Here is a 13746-nt window from a genome sequence, read left to right on the forward strand (position 1 = left end):
AAGCTAACCTTGCTTCCAGGAAAGGAGAGAAAAATTTATATATACTGAAGGGTATTGTAACTTAAGCACTTCTGGATTCTGCTTATAAATGAGTAAGCTTTGGTAATTGCATTCACATTCTAAACAACAAGTTCCCAAACTGGGGGAGGGGGCGCATTGGAAAGTGTCAGAGCAGTGGGTCACCTAGCAAATACACAATACTGTAAAGTTTCTCAGTACAATACATTCATTGAGTTGGGGCTTTAGTCATGATGCAGAATATTCTGGAGGACCCTTGTGTTGAGAAATCTGGGTAGACCTTGGTCTAGACAATTTAATGCCCTGAGGTAATTGAAAAATTAAAAAAAAATTGTAAGAACCTTGTTCTTTTATATTCAAAGAAGATTATCATAAAATGTGTGTACAAGAGAAGCTTTATGGTGATGATCTTTTACCTTTAGATAAAAAAGAATTTTCATATCATGTCAATTGGTAGTTATGTCAAAACCTTTGAAGCACTTTCTTTCAAGTTTCAGGACTAAAATGCATTTAATTAAAACAATGCACTTACATATGTATGCTGCAGTGAATACAAAAATAAACTATTTCAGTGAAGTCTATGGTTACTGAAAAATGGATAATAGTAAGGCTACTGCAAATAAAATAAGTGTAAGTGCATCAAGAGAGGTAAACTGCATTTAAATGGGTAGAATAAAGTAGTATACAAAATCAGCAGAGAGAAGGAGCCATAATACAAAGACAACTCTTGGCTTTGATACAGAGAAAAAAACCAAAAAAACTGCTGCTGTTCCTAGAAGGTAAGGTCATATTTATCCTTTGAAACAGGAGATAAGTTATCTGACCAGTCAAGCTACACAACATTAGCATTCCAAGCTAGCTGAATTTAATGCATGATCTTACTTCGGTTTCAGATGTTCCAAATCAAAACTTGGAAACATTTAATGCTTTTAAATGGAAAATATACAATACAGGAGAGTAAGTCATGTAGTATTTGTATACTACATATACATGCATGCACACATCATTGAAAAGAGCCAAGTCTTATCAATCTGCTAGTTTTTCCAGTGGTAAGAGTCACTATTAGTAGCCAGATTACAATAAAGTATCAGTTAAGACTTATTCACACTGTTTTATAGCAAACTGAAGTATATAATGCTTAGTATAGTTCTTAGTGATTTAGTTTTCTTACTTTTTGCAAAAGAAAGTATTAGCCAATTTACTTTGTAACACAGAGAGTTCTTCAATAAACATAATTAAATGTATACTACATTATTTATTTTTAAAAAAAGTGCTCTACACTCCATGAACAAACAATGTACGTACCTACAGTACTTGGTCTTGGGGTACACCACTTCAGGATAACAGAGTCATACTCTAGACCCTCTTTTACAGTTTTCACATGTGCTCCTTCTGTGTTTGCAAAGCCTAAACAAACAGCAAGGTTGGCACTTAGAAGATTGAAATTACCTAAATTAGTCCTTACAGACTAAAATCATTATACATAAGAAACTAAGAGCACTAGTTTATTTTGCCTTCCTAATCCCAACTTTATGAATCTTCCCTAGTCACCAAAAATTAGAGGTAGGAATTAACAGCAATGATAACTGAGAATGATTTTGTTTGTTCATGCTCTTGAAAAAAGAAACAGGTTATCTATATCTCATCCTTGGTTCTTCAAAATTCTAGAAATTTTCCATAAAAACACACATGTACAGTTTGCAAATTATTCACATTAGAATTCATTACATTTACTTTAAAGAGAAAAGAGTAATGAAAAACAAACCCATTTAGGTTGGTTTACCAAACAATTTGCAACTGTTCCATCTGACATATGACACACAACATATCAGAGTCAGCTGATAATAGTAAACCATATAAATTACAAATTATACATCAGCAGTTAGTTCATATATTCACAAACATAGATGTGATCAATGAAAACATACTTATTAAATTCAAAAAAAATCTTATATTTGAAATGTATAAAATTAAAAACACTCCACTGTTCATTGATACTTTTTAACTATTTTTATATGCATAGCAAATAAACGGTGTTAAAATTTAAACTATTCTCCATTAGATACAAAATTGTATATATATATAAATATCTTTATTAAGCAACTAGCTCCCTACACTTTTCTAGTTTGTATATAGATATTAAATCTGAATTTACCAACACTGCAAGGTATCCTAAAACCATGTTTTTTTTCTAAATTTACAGAATTACATTTGTGTAATATTTCTACATTTTAAATGTCTATAAACTAAATCTTAATTAGCTAGTGGTTTTATGTTTGAGGTTCCTTATACTACTACCAGAGGTACCATACATTTCCTTCACTGACATATAATCAAAACAATACAATTTTATTTGATTAATTTCTTTTGAAAAACTGATGTTACAATTAAATCTTTCTGTACTGGTTACAGTGATTATGTGGTTAAGATTTCTTAAAAAATACCATCAATCTTATAATGAGATAATGTCACAATAACCACCAATATACAGATTATGTTTTGGAAGCATAAGGCACTATATGTACAACAATAATTGAGATCCAATAAAACTTGGATACACACACACACACACACACACACACACACATACATACACATATAAGGCTGAAGTTATGTTAAACTGCACTTTATAATGATAAAGGTGATGTGTAATTCAGAAAGAAAAAATTATTATGACATAACAATAGTACAATCCAAAAAATAAAAGAAAACAAAGCCCTCAGTATAAATTTCATAACCTAAAGTTTAGTTAAACAATATCAACCTTAAAGAGATGTAACAAAAGTTTTTAAACTTCATTAAACAATTACTATGTTCGGGACTATTTCAAGTATCAAATATATTTCACTTTTTTCATATTTTATTATTAGCTTCGTACATGATAGGTATATACAAAACTATGATCTTCATGTATGTTTGAAATGCAAAGCAACTTCATAAAGTAAGTACAAAAATTCAATGGTCATAAATGCACAATAACTTTTTGTATAAAGTTAAAAGAAAAATATAAATTAAAAACTTTCCACCAAAACATGTGCAGTTTGAAACTGCACAGGATTTTTAAGTTGTATGTTTTACTTTCAACTTCATACAATAAATTATAGTGCATTTTTAACCACTGAAGGTTTTTACTTATTTTATGAAACCTATGCACAAAAGTGGCCATAGAATATATTAAACAAACTTAAATAAGAAAAGTATAAAAATCATACTTTTAGTTACTATTTGAATAACAGAGGTTAGAGAATGTTATATAAGATTTAAAATTTTGTTCTTTTGTTTAAAGTGTTCCCATGTTGCATGGAGAGAACAATGCATGTGTATACTACATATACTAGCACCCTAATAACCAATGGTTAAAGAGATATTTTAAATTAAAGTTCTCCAAATAATGAGTGTATTACTGAATGATCAATCAGAAGTTGTGTGTTTATCTATACATATATACAATAAAAATACTCCTTTAAGCTTACCACAGTCAACACTAGTCAAAAGTTCACTCACATTTGTTTTATCAGTTTGCAAAATAAACAAAGTGTTTTAAAAGTACAAAAGTACTTCCCACAGTATAAGTACTTCAACAAATCAATATTTACTGTTATTCCAAAGGCTTAGGCATAAAGTTAGTGTTAAAAATGTGCACGATTTTACTAAAAATTAAAATAATCTTAAAATAAAAATGAACTCAAAATCAGTAGTAACAGATAATATATATTCAAGAATTACTTATTACTTCTTTTTATATTTAAAAATCAGACAGATTTTAAGGGTGTAAACTCTCTCAACTCAGACTCCATCAATTAGACCAACCATGTGACCTCTTTTTACTCATTTAAGTCTTCATAAATATAATTCTTCCAACTTTCAATATAGTGTATATATTTTAAGAAAATTTGACAGTTTTTCAGTTAACATTATAATCTTTCACACACAAAAAATATTTTTAGTGAAGTACTTTTATTAAAATAAATACTTCTACATGAATACATTGAGTATTTGTTTTGAATAGTCTTTGTGCAAAGCAAGTTTCATTGTAATATTAAAAATACTTTTCCCTATCCCAAAATTCTCAAATTTCCTTTGTATAATCCATAAAACTTCCAAAATTCATTTCAAGCTTTTATTTCAGTAAAACTTTATATTTTATCTGTTACTCTCTCTACCCTAACTCAAAATGGGATCCTCGCAACCACCAAAGAAAAAAGAAACTGAAATTTAAATTACCCTTTATTTATTTCTAGAGTGATTTCAAGTTGTAACACGAAACTACAATAGTGTATCCTAAGTAGCTTTAAGCTTGTAACAGTATGCAACTGTTTATAATTAAATTGTATTATTTTATTGCCTTTTGAACCATGTCTAACTATTATTCATGCCATAAGATGTTAAAAAATCACTTAGGGCATGTGCAGCTCACGTTACATGGTTAAATTGCATCACCTACATTCTACTTACTTGCATGCCTCATGAAACATTTTTATTATAATATTATTACTATTCATTTTACATAATCTAATCTTAACCCTATTGCAGCATGTCACAAGTCAAAGGCCTATTTATACTATTATAATAATTTATGCCATTAAGCTTGGTATCAAACTGTAGATGATAATTCAAGTTTTCATATTATAAATTAGTTACTTTCTTAACTGAAAAGTAAATCTTTAAAAAAATTACATACCTAAACATTGATTTTCATGTATTACATGGTAAGCTGAATGCAACACTTGTTCAAATTAGATATTTCTGACATCAAAATACAAAGCCCACAGTTTTGTACAAATTAGAAAATCAAATTACTTATTTAAAAGCACGTACAGAGATTCTCATTAAATAGTGAGCATAAAATGAATTAAAATATAAAGTTCCTTTAAAAAAACAAATGATGATTATCTGGAGGTTATAAAGATTTTAGTTGTGAAATCTGAAAATCTTCTGATGCATTAAAGTATTTTTTTTAATCTTAAAATTAAAATTACTCTTTATGTTTTGTGAGAAAATCTTTAATTGAAATATCTTTATACTTAATTCATAAATTTGATATTTTGTGCACTAAAGTCTTGCAACATTTACAAATAACCTGCAAAAATTTGTAAGCATATGCAGATGTTATAAAAAATCATAGTATAATATCTAATAGATACTTTTGCAGTTATGAGCTGGGGGATTCCACCCAACCTGTAATGAATTGGTTCACTACCCTAAAAAGATTCCTATTTTAACATTTTAGTTACATTTCTGATAATAAAAAAAGAATAAACATGAAAAACAAAATTACTTACCCAATATTCTTTTTCTTGTTTTTGATTATACCCAAACTACTATATTAATGGTGGTAGTGCACAATATATTTTTTATTTAGTCAAATAATGCACCAATGAATATAGACTAATAAATGTGCAAAATGCAGACAATTTTCCCTAATTCTCACAATTTTTCTGGGTTTCTGACTGAGACAAAAGCCATTACAAATTCATTCAAGCTAGTTATTAATTTAGTAATTGATTATAAAGAGTGAAATTGATGCTTATCTGTTCAGAACACTATGTTATACAATGCCATTTGACAGATGATAACCTAGGTTAGAAGTAATATATAATATATAATTGAATGTAAAAGAGGACTATTAATTAAGCCTATAAAAGACGATGTAACAGGTAGGTGTGTGATTTTCTAATTATATATATGTTAGCAAACAAAACTGAAGACTATGAAAATGGTTAGTATGATCAATGACAATATCACATGGAGCAATTTACATTTAATTTCATACATTATGAAGTGGTGGTGGGTAAAATAGAGAAGGGAAGATGTCTAGAGAGAATGTGTTACTGTGTAACACCACAGAAAGTTCATTATTGGTTGGTTGGCATTTATTGGAGCAAAGCAACTAGGCTATCTGCATCATACAACTGGGAAAAAAATAAAAATAAAATTACTGAAATATGTAAAAAGGAACCATGTTAAAACAAAAGAGTGCAATTTTTGAATTAAAAACTAGAGTTAAAAAGGCTAAAGACCCTTAAAAATGTAAAAACACAACTGAGATGGACAATATCACCATCACCAATGACATTGTCCAACGTCAACGATGAACCCATGGTAAAAATATGTCGAAAATGCTGCTGTATCTCATGGTTGCAACAATGGCATGACAGTAAAATGTGGGATACTGTGACTTGAGTGTCACACAGGCCACACATTGGTGCACCAGTTCAAGCTAAAAGAAAATGACAAGTTAAAAACTGTGACCAACACGTAGCCTAGCCAGAGCAACTTCCTCCTTCTGATCCTCACGGAAGAAGATGGCCAGTCCAATAGAAGATTGTATCTGGAAAAGCTTGTTATCATGTTGTTCACTTCAAGACAACTGCCAATTGGCACAGAGCTGAGCCTTGAACACAAGACCATAGTTCATGTATGGGACAAGCACAGCCATGATAGCACCAGAGCAAACAGACTTAGCTGTGGTGTCAGTGAGCTCGTTTCCATAAATACCAATGTGGTCCGGTATCCAGAAGAACTTGAGAGAAATGGATGATAAAGAGAAAGAAGCCAGTCAGTTGTGAATATTGACAAAAATAGGGTGAGAAATAACGTGAAGCAATTCAAGGGCCAGTAGAGAGCTAAGTGAATCTGTATACATAGTACAGTTCATGTGCTGCATAGCTTTTATGTGATCCAAGGCAAGAGAAATGGCATACACTTTGGCAGTGAACACAAAAACTGTAGAGTGGATCCTGTATGGGACCATCAAACCACAACAAACCATGGCAGAGCCTACAGAGCCATCCGAGTTCAAACTATTCATATAAATAGAAATGGGAGGATAGTTCAAAAGATGTTTGATACTTTCAATCTGGAGTATCTGCCTTCTTCAGATGACTCAAAGAAAGGTCACATTTGGGAATTATAACAAGACATGGTGGGATGGGCTGACCAGTGGATACAGCAATGCTATCCAAGGACATACCCAATTCATCCAACTGTGCATGGATATGAAAGCCAAAAGGAGCAATGGCAGATCATCAGTTCTGTTCTGAAAAAGAATGGCCTACTCAGGAAGGAAAACACAATGCCAGGCAGGATGCTGTGGTAAGGATCTGAGTTTTGAAGCATACAGTAAAGACAGTTGCCAATGGCGAAGGCGTAGAGGAGGTTCATGAGACTCTGAGCACAAGTTCTGGACTAGGTAAGTGCAGAAAGCCCAGATGAAGAGCCAAAGTCCATGATGATGAATGGGGTCCAGCACCTTCAAGGCCAAGGTTCTGGCAGAGTCATAGACCAGTGACCCATAGTCCAGTTTTAGTTGAATGAGAGCATGATGGATTTTTAGGACAGAACATCAGTCCACTCTGCAAGAGGTAGAAGAAAGGACATGAAGGATGTTCAGTGCCCTTGTATACTTAACACGTAGCTGTTTGACGTGTGGGATAAAAGTCAGCTTATGGTAAAAGATGAGCCCCAAGAACTTTGCCTCAGGGACAATGGTAAGCACAACTTCTCTGAGACAGAGCTCAGGATCATGGTGAATACCCCATTGGCAGCAGAAGTGTATGCAAATGATTTTAGATGGAGAAAAGATAAAACCTTTTGCTGCGGTCCCCTTCAGTAAATGATTGAGGACAGTCTGTAGCTGCTGCTCAGTAAACCTATACTTAACAACTGACATGAGAGGTGGAACTTATTGACTTAGAGACTGCTTGCAGCTCTAGGGGGAGTTGTCCACTGATGATATTAATCTTTATAATGAAATGTGTGATATTCAAAACACAGCCTTGAGGGACTCCAAGTTCTTGTGGGAAAGAACAGGAAAGTGTCAAACCCACATGGACTTGGAATTGCTAGTCCATTAAAAAATGTTTAATAAAAATGGGCAAATGGCCACACAACAAGTATGAGTGAAGGTCTAGCATGATGATATACCTCCACGTAGTATCATAAGCTTTCTCATGGTCAAAAAGTATAGAAATAAAATGTTGTCACTTGAGAAAGACTTCCCTGATTGATGTTTCAAGTTGAATCAGTTGGTCCACGGGAGAGTGCTGTCATCAAAACACACACACTGAGTGGGTGAGAGAAGGTTGTTTCATTTGAGAAACCAAAAAAAGGGGGAGCATTAACCTTCCAATTTAAGATCTTAAAGAGACAGCTCGTCAAAGCAATAAGACAGTAGCTTGAAGGAATCTTGAGATCCTTCCCAGGCTTAAAAAAATGGAGGACACAAGCATGGTGCCAAGCATCAGAAAAAATATTCTCCTGCCAGATCTGGTTAAAAACAATCAGAAGAATACCGAGAGAAGCAGGAGAGAGATGGTGCAGCATCTTGGATTATATATCATCAGCTCCAACCAACGTACCGCCAGACCAATGAAGAGCAAGCTTCAGTTCCACCACTGTAAAGGGGCAATTATATTCATAGAGACAATTAGCCTGAAAGGAAAGAAGTGATCACTCTGCCTGAGTCTTGATGGCTAAGAAGACAGGGGATGAGGCAGAAGTGCTAGATGCATGAGAAAAGCTTTTACCAAGAGTATTAGCGATGTGCTGGGTATCAGCAACTTCCTTGCCTTCAGAGAGCAAGAGTGAGGGGGGCACAGAAGTATACTTCCAAATCTTGTTCCATATGGCTTTGGAACTGGTGGTAGAAGAGATGCCAGTTGTGAACTTAATCCAAGATTTCTTCTGGCTCTGACAAACTACCAGCTGAGCATGTGCACAGGTCCACTGGAAAGCGATGTGGTTTGAAAGTGTGGGATATCTATAAAAGGTATCTCATGCTTGTTTTTGAGCTACTTGTGCTATGTGGCAGGCAAGATTCCACCATGGATGAGGACACCATGGGAAATGTGTCGAGGTTTTAGGAATAGATTGAGTAGCTGCTCTGACAATACAGTCAGTTACTTCTACCACACAGTTGTCTATTGATGGTTTACAGATGATGGCAGGATCAAGTTTCGAGAGAGCAGTGAAATAGGGCCAGTTGGCACATGGGTTGGATGGCATGACCATGGCCAGTCTCCCTCAATATGATAGGAATATGATCACTGCCCAATGGATCACTGACAATCCCTCAACCTGAGGGAATGAAAAATGAGAGAAAAGTAAAGGATAGCAGATGAGAGTAATAGCAGTAAAAGACTGACTAGGTACATGAAAAGAGATACAAGTACTAGTACTGAAGAAGTAGGTAGGTAGGTATTTCATTTTCATAGGCACAAAGCTATTAGGCTATTTGTGCTAAACAAGATGTAGTATACTATAATGGTATATGGAAATTAAGGTAAAAATATGTAAAATTAAGACTCACCAGGAAGACTGAAGCATTCAGTTCAAACTTTCTGTAAGTCGCCTGAGGTTGGCCTTTCCAGCCTTGAGTTCAGGTCAAAATAAAAATTAAAATGTATAAAATAAATCATGCTAAAACAGTATATAGTCCAAAAAAACCTTAAATTAAGTTAAAAAAGACCAATGGCTCTTAAAAATGCAAAAACATTGGAGAGGTAAGCAGTATCACCTATGACAATGGCTAATGTCAAGGGCAAACCTACCTTAAAAATATGTTTAAACATGGTGGTTTCGTTCTTGGTTGTAATGACAGCACAATAATAAAACATGTATGATTGTAACCTGAGTGCCACACAGACCACACATTGGGGCATCAGAGGTGGTGAGTTAAAAAATTGTGACCAATGCATAGCCTAGCCAAAACAACTTCCTCCCTTTGATCTTTACAGAAACAAGATGGCCAAAGAGCTAAAGAAGGCTTGATTTGAAAAAGCTTATTATTTCGTTGCTCACTACAAGTCAACTGCCAACTGGTGTACACAGTTGGGTTTTGATAACTGGATTACAGTATATGTATGGAACAGGTACGGTGGCAATAGAGCCAGAGCAGATGAACTTTGCTGCTCTGTCACCTAGCTCATTCCCACGAATACCAACATGACCTGGTATCCAAAAAACCGGACAGAGACAGATGATAGAAAGAGATGGGCCAATTTGTTTTGGATATTGATAAGAATAGGGTGGGAACTAACATGGAATGATGTCAGGGCCAAGAAACAGCTGAGTTAATCAGTATAGATCATACAATTCGTATATCGCATAGTTTCAATATAATTTAGGGCAAGAGAAATGGTATACAATTCAGCACTGAACACAGAAACTGTAGAGGAGATTCTGTGTGCTGCAACTGAACTGTAACAAACCATGGCAGAGCCTACAGAGTCACCCGATTTTGAACCATCTGTATATATGGGAATGGATGAATCGTTTGAAAAATGTTCAGCAAATAAAGAGTGATATTTCCAATCAGGAGTATCTGCCTTCCTCAAATGACTCAATGATAGATCACAGTTGGGTACAGTAATTAGCCATGGTGGTGCTATGCTATTCAAAGATAAATCCAATTTTTCTGATTGTGCCTGGATATGAAGGCTAAAAGGAACAATGGCAGATTTTCTATTATAAAAAGTGTGGCCCACTGAGGATGGAAAACACAACCCCACATAGGATGCTGTGGTAAAGAGCAAAATGTGGAAGCATACATAAGAGACAGTTGCAAGCAGCAAATATACAGAAGGGGTTCATGGGACTCCATGTATAAACTTTGGACTGAAGAAGTACGAAAAGCTCCAGTGCAAAGCTGAAGACCCTGATGGTGGATAGGATCCAGCATTTTCAGTGCTGAGGTTCTGGCAGAACCATAAACCACAGACCCATAGTCAAGTTTGGATTGGATAAAAGCACGACAAATTTTAAGCATGGAGTATCGAACAGCTCCCCCAAGAGGTGGAAGAGAGGACACGGAGGATATTCAGTGCTCTTATACATTTGACACAAAGTTGCTTGATATGGTAAATAAAGTTTAATTTACAGTCAAATATAAGACCAAAGAACTTTGCCTCAAGAACAACAGGAAGTACAACATCATCAATACAAAGTTCTGGATCTGGATGAATAACCCCTTGGTGGCAGAAATGTACACAAACAGTTTTATAGAGATAAAGTTGAAAACCATTTGCTGTGATCCACTTAAGTATGTGATTGATCGCAGTTTGTAGCTGCTGCTCAATAAACCTCATGTTTGATAACTGATATGAGATGTGAAATTCATCAACAAAAAGACCATTTGCAACTGTAGGGGGTAGCTGTTCACTGATGGCATAAATCTTTATAATGAAAAGTGTGACACTCAGAACACAGCCCTGAGGGACTCCAAGTTCCTGTGGGAAAAAATGGGAAAGTGTTGAGCCCACATGGACCTGGAAATGGTGGTTCATTAAAATAGCTTAATAAAAAGTGGCAAATTGCCACGCAATTCCTGCAAGTGAAGGTCTCGCAAGATGCCATATCTCCATGTTGTATCCTAAGCTTTCTCTAAAAAAAAAAGATGTTGATACTTCAAAAAGGCTTCTCTGACTGATTTTTCAAGGTGAATTAAGTGGCCTATCATGGAGCGTTGTCTTCAGAATCTACACTGAATGGGTGAGAGAAGGTTGTTTGATTCAAGGAACCAAACAAAATGAGCATTAATCATCCTCTCTAAAATCTTACTAAGAAAACTCATTCAAGCAATTGGATGGTAATTTGAAGGAATAATTGGATACTTCCCAGGTTTAAGAATAGGGAGTGCAATAGCTCGATGTCAAGCATCAGGAAAGACATTCTCCTGCCATATCTGGTTAAAGACGGCCAGTAGAATAGTAAGAGAGACAGGAGAAAGGTGGCACAACATCTCATAATGTATATCATCAGGTCCAACTGATGTATAGCCAGACTGATGAAGAACAAGTTTGAGTTCCATCAGTGTAAGAGAGCGATTGTATTCATAGGGATGATCAGTTGAAAAGGAAAGAGGCAGATGTTGAACTTGTGTTTTAATAGCTAAGAAGGGTATGAGTTTGAAGAGCTAGATACATGAGAGAAACATTCAAGTATTGGCAATGCTCTGAGCATCAGCAACTTCACAACCATTGAATATTAAGATAGAGAGGGGGCAGAAGTATGCTGTCCACTCACCTTACAGAACTTGTCCCATATGACTTTTGAACTGGTGGTTGAAAAAATGCTGGAGGTATATTTAATCCAAGATTCCTTCTGGCTTTGACATCTAACTTGCCAAACCTGTGCAGGAGCTTACTGAAATGCAATATGGTTTGTAAGAGTAGGATATCTACGAAATTTATCCCAAGCACGTTTCTGAGCTTTTCATGTTATAGAACAAGTAGAATTCCACCAAGGGTGGGGATGCCATGGGAAAGATGTTGAGGTTTTGGGGATGCACTGATTAGCTGCTTGGACAATATAGTTAATTACTGCTGCTACACAATCATCTATCGATGATTTACATAAGATGACAGGATTGTGTTCCTAGACAGCATTGAAAGAGAGACAGTCAGCCTGGCTCAACTTCCACTGAGGCACCACCACTTTCACCATGGCCTATCTTTCTTAAAATGATAGGAAAATTATCACTACCCCGTGGATTGACGTCAACCTCCCAAGAAAAGCAAGTGAAAAGTGAAGGGGAACAGACAGAAAGATCTATAGCAGTAAATGGCTGACTGGGTGCATGAAAATAAGTGTAAGAGCCAGTATTGAAGAGAGACAGGTTCTGATTCAAGATAATTTGCTCTATAGCATGATCCCTCACATCAATGCTAGAACCACCCCAGAGGGAATTATGCCCATTAAGATCCCCCAAAATTAAAAAAGGGGATTGGTAGTTGCTCAATGAGGGCATCAAGGTCTGATTGATTATAATTTTTTCCAGGGGTAAGGTACAAAGAGCAAACAGTGATGGTACAACCCAAGGAGATATGGATGGCTACAGCCAAGGGCATATTCAATGACAAGGACTGGGTGGGTACATGCTACTCCAGCAGTGCTACTCCCCCATGTCCTTGTCCTACACATGACCTGTCATTTTGGTATAAGGAGTATTGTCAAATTGTTACTGTATTAGGAGGTTTTAAAAATGTTTCCTGCAAAGAAAGACATTTGGGATGATAAAAGTCAATCAAATCCTTGATGTCATTCACATTTGATTGAAAACCTTGACAGTTCCATTGGATTAGCATGGCCATTTTTATTTATTTTGGAAGAGAATATGGCAAAGAGACCTTCTGCTTGCAACCACATTTTTTTTCTTTACTGGATGCTGGTATGTCACCCTCTATTGATTATGCTGTTGATCAGATAGACAGGTCGGTGTTTGTAGGCACATTTTCTAGTGATTGAGGGCATGAATGAATGATCTGTTTAATTTTTGGGTTGTAAAGAGAGAAAGATCCCATGGAAACACTTGGGCTTGAACAAGGTGAAGGGTGAAGGTGGGCAATAATTGGAAGATGTGGTAGGGACAGAGGTAGAAGTAGATATTGATTTGTTAACTTTTTTATTTTGGAGGGTGCTAGATTAAGATGCACTGTTAAGGATTCTGTAGAAGGCTTGGAAAAGTCTGTCCGGACTCCTACCGTAGTTGTGGAACGGATTACAGCAGCATAAGTCTGAGATGGAAATGGGAATAGTAATTTCCAAGCCTCTAGGTAAGTAATATTGTGAACTGTCTTTAGACATTATACTTCTTTCTCTTCTACCTGTTTAGGGCAAGAAGTAAAATAGGAAGGATGTGGACCATTACAGTTAATACAATGCAGTTCTAGTTGGCATTCAAAAGCATCATGGTCTTTACCAGCATAATGGGCACATGTCGAGGAACCA

At 35.4% G+C, this 13746-nt stretch overlaps 1 protein-coding gene across 1 annotated transcript in view; it reads right to left on the reverse strand.

Moving 5' to 3' along the window:
* Nucleotides 1-13746, reverse strand: part of asun (integrator complex subunit 13 asun) — a 49810-nt gene that overhangs the window by 17380 nt on the left and 18684 nt on the right. The window contains exon 9 of the mRNA XM_076506966.1: nucleotides 1324-1425. Within this exon, the coding sequence (XP_076363081.1) occupies nucleotides 1324-1425 (102 nt within the window). The remainder of the gene's footprint in view (nucleotides 1-1323; nucleotides 1426-13746) is intronic.

The sequence above is a fragment of the Tachypleus tridentatus genome, chromosome 6 (genome assembly GCF_004210375.1).
Source record: "Tachypleus tridentatus isolate NWPU-2018 chromosome 6, ASM421037v1, whole genome shotgun sequence".
NCBI classification, from domain to species: Eukaryota; Metazoa; Arthropoda; class Merostomata; order Xiphosura; family Limulidae; genus Tachypleus; species Tachypleus tridentatus.